The sequence below is a fragment of the Pelophylax lessonae genome (assembly GCF_965119305.1).
Source record: "Pelophylax lessonae genome assembly, chromosome: 2".
In the NCBI taxonomy this organism is placed as follows: Eukaryota; Metazoa; Chordata; class Amphibia; order Anura; family Ranidae; genus Pelophylax; species Pelophylax lessonae.
Window position 1 is genome coordinate 487833673 of NC_138769.1, and position 12910 is coordinate 487846582.

Below are 12910 nucleotides of genomic sequence, written 5' to 3' on the forward strand. Positions count from 1 at the left end.
TTTCCTTCGGATGTTTAGGCCTTGGAAATAGGAAAGGCAATATAATGCCGTCATAAAAATTAAAATCAGAGACAACCTTTGAAAAGAACAACAGACAGGAGTGAAGAACCACCTTATTCCTGTGAATCACCAGGTAAGGTGAACGACAGGATGACGCCACCAGTTCAGAAACCCTGCGCGCAAAGGTGGTAGCCACTAAAAAGGCCACCTTTTGGAAATGCGTAAGCAGGGGAATCTCCGGAATATTTTTAAAGGGAGGCTTCTGTAGAGCTGAAAGCACCAAACTAAGATCCCGAGGCGGCAACGGAGCCTGCACTGGAGAAACCGAATGTTGGACACCCTGAAAAAAGGTACACACCAGGGAGTGTGCGGCCAAAGGTCGTTGGAAGAACGCCAAAACCTAGCCCTTGATGGTATTCAAGGCCAATTTCTGTTCAACCCCCCCCCCCCCCCCTCCCCTCCCCCTCCGTTGAAGAAGGTCAAGATCTGAGCCACCGAGAAGGAGTGAGGAAAAACCCCAAGAGACTCACACCACATAATGTACGTCTCATAGAGGTAGATTTCCTAGCTTTCAACAGTGTAGAAATCACCGATTTAGATAAACCCCAATCCTTCAGCACCTGGCCTTCAACAACCAAGCCGTCAAAGCCAGCAACTGTTAGGCAGGATGGAAGATCAGTCCTTGGGACAGCAGATTCTCCCTGAGAGGAGACTGCCGAGGAATGTTGGCGACCAGCCACACCAGATTGGCGTACCAAGCTTGACGAGGCCAGTCAGGGGGCACTAAGCTGCCTCGATCCTGCGTAGAAGTCTGGGCAGAAGCTTGAGAGGAGGGAAGGCATAAATCAGACGATACGGACACCACTGGGCCACTAGCACGTCTGTGGTGCCCGCCAGAGGATCCCTTGACCGAGCCACAAACCTCTGCAGCTTTCTGTTGAGCTGAGACGCTAACAGATCCACTTCAGGAGTGCCCCAACGGAGACACAGTTGATGAAACACCTCCGGATGAAGGGACCACTCCCCGTGGTCCAACGCCTGCCAACTGAGGTAATCCGCCTGACAATTTTCCAGGAAAGTTATAGTGGATCGCATTGGAGGTAGGCAGGTGTAAACGGACACAAATCCGTTTACATCTGCGACTCCATATAGGTGAATGGAGGGTCCAATGGGGTCTGCCTGAACAACAGACAGGCGGACCGGATTGTGCGTAAAAAGAGCCTAAGGCTGTTTTACACTGATGCCCTGCAAATTACCTGCACCGTGGGTGCAGAGCAGTGTGATTAGGGCTTTCCTAAGGGTCAGTTGCACTTTGCCACAGACTTCTAATATATCTTGCAGGTGTGGTGCACTTTCTGAAAGGGCACAAAACCTGCAGGTTTTACCAGAAGACTATGACTGCAGTGCACCTGCAGATCAGTTTGAAAGCAGCCCAGTGTGGATACTGTACCAGTGTAGAGAACAGATATGCCCATTGCTGTTTGATTGCAATTAAAAACAGATCTCAATTTTCACTTCTTCCGCAGGATTCCTGCAGGTATGTCTGGCTGCTGCTGTCCCTCAGAGCAGGTATGGCTGGTGGCTGCTGCTGTCCTCCAGGGCGGGTATGGCTGGCCGTTGCTGCTGTCCCCCCAGGGCGGGTATGGCTGGCAGTTGCTGCTGTCCCCCAGGGCGGGTATGGCTGGCGGCTGCTGTCCCCCGAGGGAGGTATGGCTGGCGGCTGCTGCTGTTCCCCAGGGCGGGTAGCCAAATATTCCAGGGTATGTAAACTTTTGATCAGGGCTATTAGGGTGATTTCGGTTATCATTAGGATTTAAAAAGGAGCAGAATAACTGTGGTAATAAATGGCTTTATATGATCACTATCCTTAACCCGTTCTGGACTGGAAGATTTTACCCCCCTTAATGAATTGCACAGTCGTGCAACGCTATATCCAAACAAAATTGATGTCCTTTTTTCCCCACAAATAGAGCTTTCTTTTGGTGGCATTTGATCACCTCTGTGATTTTTATTTTTTGCGCCAAAAACAAAAAAAAAAAAAAAAAAAAAAAAAAGAGCGACAATCCTGAAAAAAAAAAAAAACACTATTTTTTACTTTCTTCTATGAAACATTCCCAATGAAAAAAAAAAATATACGTTTTTAATCATTTTAGGCCAATATATATTCTGCTACATATTTTGGTAAAAAAATCCAAATAAGTGTTTATTGATTAGTTTGCGCAAAAATTATCGTGTCTACAAACTAGGGGAAAGATTTATGTCATTTTAATTTTTTTACTAGTAATTGCGGCGATCAGCGATTTTTAGCGGGACTGCGACATTGCGGCGGACAGATCGGACCCCTAACTGACATTTTTGACACTTTAGGGGGGACCAGTGACATTACTACAGTAATCAGTGCTAAAAATATGCACTGTTACTGTACTAATGACACTGGCAATGAAGGGGTTAACACAAGGGGTGATCAAAGGGTTAAATGTGTCCCTAGGGGGTGCTTTCTAACTGTGTGGGAGATGGGCCTGCTGAATGAACACAGAAACCTGTGTTCCTAAATAAGAGGAACACAGGATCCCTGTGCTCATTACTGACAGAACAGTGGCCTGCCGTGTTTATATCGGTAGACCTCCATTCTGTCTCCACGGAGAGCGATCACAGGTGCCCAGCGGACATCAAGCCCACCGGACCCGCTGATTGGCTTCCCCTGTAGCCATTCGGCACGTGCGTGCCCCCACTAGCGGTCCTGCGACGTACAGGTACGTCATTTCGCGGGACAGAGCTGACCTGCCGCTACCTGCAGTATAAGTACGGCGGCTGGTTAAATAAAAGACAGTAGCACAGTCATATTTTCAATAGTAAGTTAGTAATAAGGCCTCCTCACCATCTGATTTAACCTTGTAATGCACTACTGTGCTACAATCTCAATCAATTTAATTTGATTGAACTTAATAGGAGAGTTTGTAGGTGTTACAAAGTCTGCACCCAGAGTTAGAAGTGCTGCGGCGAAAAGTACTTCAGCATGTGTACAGCCCTACTGGGATGTATTATGACTGGGGTGGGCAGCCAGGGAGGAGGTAAAACTGTGTTTCTGCCATCTGCTTTTATCCCCCGCCTGTCTAAGAGAGAAGGACAGCTATTTCCTCTATTTTTTTTTTTTTTTTATATACAGAGTCTAAATTTTATTAGCAATTCTAAAGGGTAAAAATATATTCTCATTAAAAGAATTGCTGAAATATTTTGGCTGCTTTATAGATTTGTTCCATCTGTACAAAATGATTGGATGATTGGCAGGCACTGAAACAAACTTTTTCTTATCCAAATGTTAGATAATAAAAAAGGGAGACAGAATATCAAGCATGTCAGAAAACTAAATGAAAGCCTGTATCTGCAAGACCATGGGGGTCAACATGGGAACTTTGTTACTACATTCTGTGATAGTACATCTCTCTAAACAAATTTTGCTGGCTGTAGAAAATTGGATCTTTCAAAATACTAGATTAACAGTTGCTTCTAGTTCAGAATAGTCACGCATATAAACTATACTAAATATAAGCATCAGTTGTTTAAATATATTTCCTAACATATGACTATGTTTGTACCATGGAAAGTAGGCATATATATTTTTGGTGTTTCAATATAGTACATAAACCTAGATTATTTTACACTTAAATCAGCAATGACAAAATATTTGATGTTTGAAAGGTATGCAAATAGACAGTGGAAAGAGATTTTACGGCACAGTGTGTAAGAATTGTATACTCACCAGCCCACTTACTGCAACCACCAGCATGTACGGGCTTGAGGTCAAAAGCTGAACAAAAGAAATGAGACAAGTATAAAACACCCCTGGTTTCATATTTCTAGAAAATATAAGCAATTTTAGTTTTTTTTTTTTTTTTACAAAGAGGATGTCACTAAAATGTCAACAATTTTCAGATACAGAGGGTCATCAAAATTGACTTATTTCAATTAAGTTCTTACAAAAATATATAATCCTTGTTTCTTAGGTTTAAGAACATATAAATTTCATAAAAGTTAAAAAAGCAGTAAAGGAATACAGGCATTTCCATTCCTAAAACAGGACAATTTTTTTGTTATCAATGCCTTCTTCAAACAGAAAATGTTTACACATTGTCGCTGCCTTAAAAAACCCCAAACCCCTTAACAGAAGAACAATGCAATCGTTTTTTGCGTTTACAGCCAACAACGTATCCAAACTGGGTTTTTGTTTTTCAGCAGCACAGATTCTATGTGGAAGGATAAATCCAACGGTTATTATCTCATTAGGTTTTAAGATAAGACCTAAAGAAAAAAAAAAAAAAATTATATATATATATATATATATATATATATATATATATATATATATATATATATATATATATATATATATATAGGATCTTACAGAGTTTTAAATCTTACACCAGTATACAGTAAAACCTTGGATTGTGAGCATAATTTGTTCCCGGAAACATGCTTGTAATCCACAGCACTCGAATATCAAAGCAAATTTCCTCATAAGAAATAATGGAAACTCAGATGATTTGTTCCACAACCATTTATTCATAAGTCCTTCTGTTTATAGCCTATATAAAAAAAATTACAGCAATGTGATTTGTTGTGTAACCATAAAATGTCCATTCACAAATGGCAGCCTCCCTAAGGGGGTTAGAAGCAAAACCCAGCAGGAGCTACAGAGTATAAAAAGAGAAGAGAGGTGCCTCTAAGTGTAGTAATATGGTTCTATTTAATAAAGGTACAACATTTAGCAACTCACATGGTTGATAATTAAGAGAGGCACAACTAAGTATGCAGGCCACCGGGGTAAGGCTGTCAACATACACCATCCTCCGCACCGCCGGCTCTTATCGCTGTCAGTCTGCAATCATGACCAGGAAGACTACCCTGCAGTAGAGCGATCTGAAAGCGAGGCTTGAAGTGCACGTGGAGCACAGCGTGAAAGGGATGGCGTTGACAGCGGTGCGGAGGATGGTCTATGTGGACAGGTTTTCCCCCGGATGCCTGCATACTTAGATGTGCCTTATTTAATCATCAACCATGTGAGTTGCGAAATGTTGTACCTTTATAAATGTAACCATATTGCTACACTTAGAGGCACCTCTCTTCTTTTTTATACTCAGTTGTGACGTGATGCTACTTTTAGATCAAGACATGGCTTGTTTATCAAGTCGAAATTTATAAAAAAAATTGCTAGTCTTGCAAAACACTTTCAGACATAGTTACTCTCAATCCAAGGTTTTACTGTATTTAATTTAGAAGTTATCAGATGTATGTATATCGTATGTTCTTCAGATGTTAAGAAGATGCTATATTCGTGCAGATTGGCTTAAGCTGGCCCATAGATGGGTAGAATATTCAATGATGATGACAAGGGTCCCTTCCCCACAACCTTTGCCCGGCGGTTGTGGGGGTCTGTTGGCAAAAGGTTTTTATGAATCTTAGGGAATAAATAGGGCACCCAGATTCTGTCCCCTAAACTCAAAAATGTGAATGAGTAATCACCATCAACTATGCCTGCCGCGAGCAAAAAATCCAGCCAGCTAATAGACACCTCCAACTGGCTGCCACCAAACATCTCTCTTGGCCCTGCCGCTAAATAAAAAAACATAGGGGTAGGGTCTCCCCTCTGATGTCATTGGCCAAATATAATCTTAGTGACCACTAACAGCATGGCAAGTATAGCAGCAGTAACACTTGCAGCTCATCCCCACTGATCGATGCAGGCCATGGCCGTGACATAGTCCGGTTGGATTCTTCTCAAGGGTTCTCTTATAAAAAGGAGCCCAGTGTTAAAGGCACTGTTGTGTAAAGCCAGAAAATTTTCCCATCAACTCCAACACTGTGGCAGAATATTCCTCACTAGAGAGGAAGAATGAGGTTGGTGTAGCCAAGGGGCCAGCAGAATGACCTGAAGAAGTCAGGGAGTCAGAAAGGGGACAGCCATAGGAAGGTAGGATTGCTGTACTTACACCCTAAGCTATTAAGCCCATCAGACCCCTTGTCCCTGTACGTGTAATTTATCATGTCCAATATATATGGATGTCCCCAAAGGAGTACTTATGATCCTCTGCAGCAATGAGGTGAGAGGAAAGGGTGTCTTAGTGCAAGCAACTGCAAATTGGATCATGCTTTGCTGGGGTTTTTTCGCCTTCCTCTGGATCAACTGCGGGTATAGGATTGTGTATATGGGATTGTATGGTTGGGTTTTCATTCCTGGTTTTTTTTTTTGTTTTGTTTTTTATTGGTTGAGCCAGATAGACTTTTTTCAACCTGACTAACGAAGTAACTATGTAGGCCACAAAACTGCGCAGGCAACAGTGCCACCATATTTGTCCTCCACAAATTTGAGATGCCAAGCAGGAAAATGGCGCATGGCGCCAATCTGTTAACCAATGCCATCCTGGACAAACTGCACTCCCAGAGGAGCAGCAATAGTAAATCCCCACCAAATAGGAAAAAAAACACACAAGGACACCCTGAAATGAGGATTTGAAGGTCCGTTGGCTTTACTGTAACATTCAGCTAAAGGAATGAAGGGGATTTCTTGGTCTTCTGTGGTAAGCATACCTCAAAAGGGGACTTCAGAGCCTGGGCTATGCACCAGGAAGGTTCTGGACCTGTAAGGCACCTTTCGGTAACCCCACATCTTGCACCCACTACAGGAACCACAAAAAACAATATACCCATATGCACATGTTACTTGAGTAGGCTAAGAGGTAGATGGGTGCTGCAGCAACTTCTAACTGGAAAGTGGTAATATCACAGATTAACATACATATTGCCAGGACACTAAGGAATCTTCAAGAAAAACTGGATTTTTGTATTGCCCTAAAATCCTTTTCTCTGAAGTTCATTGACGGACACGGTCTCTGTTCTTCATAACAGTAGGGTTATACTGCCCCCTACAGGAGTAGGACACAAGGCAGAAAAAAAAGTTCTCGCTACGCCTATGGGCAGGCCCAGGGGGTATACACTCTCTCCCTGCTATAGGGTGTCAGTTTTATATCAAAGCAGTGTCAGAGAAAACAATACCAACCCAACTCAAAATAGAGGGGCGGGTACTGAGTCAGTCAATGAACTTCAGAGAACAGGATTTTACAGCAAGAGGAAAATCCAATTTTCTCTATCGTTCATTGATGGACGCAGTCTCCGTTCTTCATAACAGTAGGGACGTCTCAAAGCAGTGCCATAAAACATGAGGGGTGGGAACAGCAGAAAATAATTCCCCAAGGCTGAACCACAGCCAACCAAGCAACATAGAGCTCATCAAAACAAAAAGATGAGACCCACTTGACAAAAACATTTAACACCCTCAAGGGAGACTGAAAACACCCTTCAACAGCAGCCTGCAAAACTTTACGGCCAAACGAGGCATCTGCAGATGCCAGCACATTCACCTTATAAAACTTTGTAAAGGTATGAACAGACGACCAGGTAGCCACCTTGCAAACCTGAACCACAGAGGCCTTTGTCGAAAGGCCCAGGAAACACTAAGCGCCCGAGTAGAATGCGCCTTAACAGGGAAAGGTAGAACCTGACCCTTAATTAAGCCTGCACAACCGTCTTTCTGATCCATCTGGAAATAGTCGCAGCAGACGCAGGTAGCCCTTTCTTTGGTCCATCCGTGAGTACAAAGAGTGAATCCAACTTCCACAAAGATTCAGTGGTCGCAAAGTACACCCTGATTGCCCGAACCACATCCAAAGTATGTAGTGCAAATTCATTGGGATGTTGAGGCTTAGGACACAAGGAGGGCAACACAATGTCCTCATTTAAGTGGAACCTGGAAACCACCTTCGGAAGGAATGCCGATCCGGATGAAGCACCACTTTATCCCTGAGAATCACCAGATACGTAGAATGATAGGACAATGCCGCCAGTTCCGACACCCTGCGCAAAGAAGTAATAGCCACTAAGAAGGCCACCTTCTGGGATAAGGTAAGCAGTGGAAAATCCCGAATATTTTCAAAGGGAGGTTTCTGTAGAGCCGACAGCACCAAATTAAGGTCCCAAGGTGGCAACAGAGGTTGTACCCCTGGATAAAGTTATGTACCAGGGAATGGGTGGCCAATAGCCTTTGGAAGAAAATTGCCAAGGCCGAAACCTGACCCTTGATAGTACTCAAGGACAATTTTTGATCAACTCCCTGTTGAAGGAAAGCTGAGATCCGAGCCACCAAGTAAGAGCGAGGGGGAACCCCAAGAGACTCACACCATGCAAAATACGACTTCCACATACGATGATAGATCTTTCAAGAAGTTGCTTTTCTCGCTTTAAGCAAAGTGGGAATCACTGAATCAGACAATCCCCGGTTCTTCAGCACCAGGCCTCCAACAGCCAAGCCGTCAAAGCCAGTGACTGTAAAGCAGGATGGAAGTTCGGCCCTTGAGACAGTAGATCCTCCCTTAGAGGAAGTCTCCAAGGAACGTCTGCGACTAGCCTGACTAGGTCGGCGTACCAAGCTCGGCAAGGCCAGTCCGGAGCCACAAGGATGACCGGAATCCCTTCCGCCTCAATCCTGCGAATACGTTTTGGCAGCAACTTGAGAGGTAATCCGCCTGCCAATTTTCCACTCCTGGAATGTGAACAGCGGAGAGAGCTGGAACAAAGCGTTACACACGTCAAAGGATGCCTGCCACCTCTAAGGCCGCAAGGAAACTTCTGGTGCCCCCTTGGTGATTGACATAAGCCACGGCCGTGACATTGTCCGATTGAAAGCGCACTGGAGAGCCCTGAAGGTACTCCGTTCAGTGCACTAGGCAAAGCCTGATCACACTCAGCTCCAGAACATTGATCCGTAACCTGGATTCTTCCAGGGGCCAGATTCCTTGAGCAGAAAGCTTGTTGAGAACACCTCCCCACCCATACAGACTGGCATCCATGGTGAGCACAGTCCAATATAAGGGGAAGAAGGAAGAATTTTCCTTGAGAAAAGAAAAGCTGCTCTGTTCCACTCTAAGAAGACACAAATTGTGTTGTCTATCCCAGAAATGCATACAAGAAATTAAATCCCAGAGGGATTTGGCAAGCGGGGAAAGGGATGTTGCGATACCAAAAAGAGTACAATGACCAGTGTAAATTCAAGTAGCAGTTTCATGGCCAGGTGTGGGCTACTCCTTTGGTATTTCTTCATCAATTAATCAGGTAAAAGGTCTAGAGTTGATTCTAAGTGTGGTAATTGGATTTGGAATCAATTGTTGTGAACCTACATCATGCGTTCAAAGGAGCTGTAAATGCAAATGAAACAGGCCATTGTAAGTTTTCAAAAACTAAACAAATCCACCAGAGAGATAGCAGCAACATAAGGAGTGGCCAAATCAACAGTTTGGTAGATTCTGAGGAAAGAACGCACTGGTGAGCTCAGCAACATAAAAAGGCCTGGACATCCATGGAAGACAACAGTGGTGGATGATCACAGTATCCTCTCTGGTAAAGAAAAACCCATTCACAACATCCAGACAAGTGAAGGACACTCTCCAGGAGGTGGGGTATCATTGTTAAAGTTTACAACAAAAAGAAGACTTCACAAGAGCAAATACAGAGGGCTACCCACAAGGTGCAAACCCTTTCTAAGCCTGAAGAATAGAAAAGCCAGATTAGACTTTGCCAAAAAATATCTAAAAAAGCCAGACCAGTTCTTGAAAAGCATTCTTGAGACGGATGAAAAATGGATTTTTGTAAAATCTTACCGTAAAATCCTTTTCTCTTAGCTCATTGACAGACGTAGTCCTCGGTGATACAGCAACTTCGGGTTATGTTGCCTACACAGTAGTAGGACTAGACAGGAAATAAAATGCTCTGGCCACACCCCAGGGGCAGTCCCCGAGGGTATATCCTCTCTCTCTCTGCCACAGCAAATCAGTTATGTCACAAAAGCAGTGTTTAGAGAATTTAACCCAACTCAACTCAAAAACAGAGGGGCGGGTACTACGTCTGTCAATGAGCTAAGAGAAAAGGATTTTACGGTAAGATTTTACAAAAATCCATTTTTCTCTATCGCTCATTGACAGACGTAGTCCTCGGTGATACAGCACCTTCGGGACGTCCCAGAGCAGTATCACAAATGAGGGGTGGGAAAAATGGAAATCAAATCCAAATCTAGAAGGCCCAACCGGTGCCAACTAGAAGTTTACAATGCTCATCCTTAATGATGAGACTCAACAAAAAAATTTTCAAACAGAAAAAACCCTCGAGGTAGACCACCGGTCTCCTCAAATTGCGGCCTGCAAAACCTTGCGGCCAAATGAGGCATCCGCCGATGCCATCACATCAATTTTATAAAATTTTGTAAAGGTATGTACCGACGACCAGGTGGCCGCCTTACATACCTGGACCACTGACGCCTGATGGCGAAAGGCCCAGGAAGTACTGAGCGCTCGAGTGGAGTGCGCCCTAACAGGGAACGGAGGACTCTGACCCTTAATAGAATAAGCCTATACCACCGTCTGTCTGATCCATTTGGCAATAGTCGCGGCAGATGCAGGCAACCCCTTTCTGGGGCCATCCGTGATCACAAAAAGTGAATCCGTCTTACGGAACGATTCCGTAGCCTTCAGGTATACCCTGATTGCCCGAACCACATCCAAGGAATGCAACGCATGTTCCCGATGATGATTGGGCTGAGGACACAAGGAAGGTAGTACAATATCTTCATTCAGATGAAAATCTGAAACCACCTTAGGAAGAAAGGATGGTTTAGGATGGAGTACTACCTTATCCCTATGAATCACCAAGTATGGGGACTGGCATGATAAAGCAGCCAGTTCTGACACCCTGCGTGCAGAAGTGATAGCCACCAAGAAGGCCACCTTCTGGGATAAAGTAAGCAAGGGAATCTCCCTGATGTTTTCAAAAGGAGGTTTCTGTAGAACCGACAAAACCAAATTAAGATCCCAGGGCGGTAAGGGCGCGCGGACTGGTGGAGCCAGGTGCCGCACCCCCTGGATGAAATTCCGCACCAAGGACTTGGTAGCTAAAGGTTTCTGAAAGAAGATTGCTAATGCTGAAACTTGACCCTTGATGGTGCTCAAGGCTAGCTTCTGCTCAACCCCTTTTTGCAAAAAGGCCAATATTCGAGTCACCGAATAGGTACGTGGAGGAAATCCTAAAGATTCGCACCACGCGATATAAGTCTTCCATGTGTGATAATAGACTCTGCTGGAAGTCGCTTTCCTTGCTTTAATAAGGGTAGGAATGACTGAAGCTGACAACCCTCTGTCCTTCAGTACTTGGGTCTCAATGGCCAGGCCATTAAAACCAGCGACTGTAAAGCACAATGGTAGATTGGTCCTCGAGGCCGCAGATACTCCCTGAGACGCAGTTCCCACGGAACGTCCGCGACTAGCAAGTCCAAGTCGGCCAGGCTGGCTTGACGAGGCCAGCCTAGAATTTCTAGGACCACTGGCACTGACGGGATTTGAACCAGGCGTCCCTAGAGCTATCTGGCCCCGACCATCCGACAAAGTCTGGTCGTTTTCTGTTCCCACACATTTATCCGACACCTGATTCCTATCAGGAACGGTGATCTCTCCTGGTTGAATCTCAGGGACCGAAGTCACCCGGCTAGAGGCTTCTTGGTCTGTCTGGTCAACCAGATCCGATTCCTGTGGGGAATTGAGACTAATCTTAGGAAAAGGTAAAGGAAAAGATGTATTCAGGGAACGGTGACTACCGCTCCCTGTAATACTTAAATGTTGGAAGGGAAGAATCGCACCGGTAGTAGTAGTCGATGCTCGATCTAATGTCCTGAATACCGGTGAAAACGTCCCCCCACCCTCAACCCGGGTGGGGGCGCACCTTCAGGCTGTGTAATCCTCTGCTTCGGGTTTGGCTGAGTCGGTCCTCTGTTTGTCCGACCAGCCTTTCTTGAACCCTCCTGGAGGAGTCTTGCCTTTCCCGCTTGTTCCAGCCGGGCGTGCGAACCCTTTATGGGCGGTAAAGAAAGGTCCTCGCTTGTTGCGAGGTCCCTTAGCTTTAGCAGCCTGTGGCAAGAAAGTGCTCTTGCCCCCAGTGGCATCCTTAATAATTTCATCTAGGGTGGCCCCAAATAGGCGATTCCCCTGAAAGGGGAGATTCGTCAAGGTCTTTTTGGAACCTAGGTCAGCTGACCAGCATTTTAACCACAGCACACGTCTGAGGATTACCGCTGACATAGATGCATGCCCTAATAGGGGGGTAGCATCCAAGGCTGCGTCACAAAAACTGTAGCCCTTGTATAATCTGTTCCATCAAATCAGATGTTCCCTGGGGGATATCTTTTCCCCTTAGGTCTTGGCGTACCAATCTCGCCCATTCCGTTAGTGTCTGGGAAACTAGACCAATAACAATTACTGGTCTAAATGCTGACCCTATCAGGGAGAAGATAGTGCGGGACTCCGCTTCCATCTTTCGATCCACCGGATCCTTAAAGGACGAAGTGTCCTCCACTGGGATAACCGTGGCTTTATTCAGCCTGGAAATAGGTGGATCCACCACTGGTGGTACCGTCCATTTCTTAATGAGGGATTCCTCAAACGGATAGCGTCTAGCAATACGCTTGGAAATAGTAAAAGGTACGCTTAGAATGCTCCCATTCTCCTTTAATTTTATTACCAAAACACTTGGGTACAGGAAAAACCTTCACCGTTGTGATGGGCTTGTTAGTACCAAAGGGAATCTCTGTTTCAGTTGCCTCTGCCAGTAAAACCTCAAGTCTTAAGGTTTCCCGCACCGCCACAACTAGTGCATCCACCAATGCTTCTTCCTGAATTATGGCGGAAGAATGAACGTCCTCCTCACTGTCTGAGGGAGCTTTACCTGAGATAACAGCCCTTGCAGAGGGACCTGCAGCTGCAGTGACCATCTCTGAATCTGAGTCAGAGGTGTCAGATAATATAGGGGTAGGCGGGGGTCG

General features: G+C 45.0%; 1 protein-coding gene across 1 annotated transcript in view; it reads right to left on the reverse strand.

Annotated features, from left to right (window-relative positions):
* The window catches only part of UBAC2 (UBA domain containing 2), a 301154-nt gene that overhangs the window by 87469 nt on the left and 200775 nt on the right, over positions 1–12910 (reverse strand). The window contains exon 7 of the mRNA XM_082245721.1: positions 3761–3808. Within this exon, the coding sequence (XP_082101847.1) occupies positions 3761–3808 (48 nt within the window). The remainder of the gene's footprint in view (positions 1–3760; positions 3809–12910) is intronic.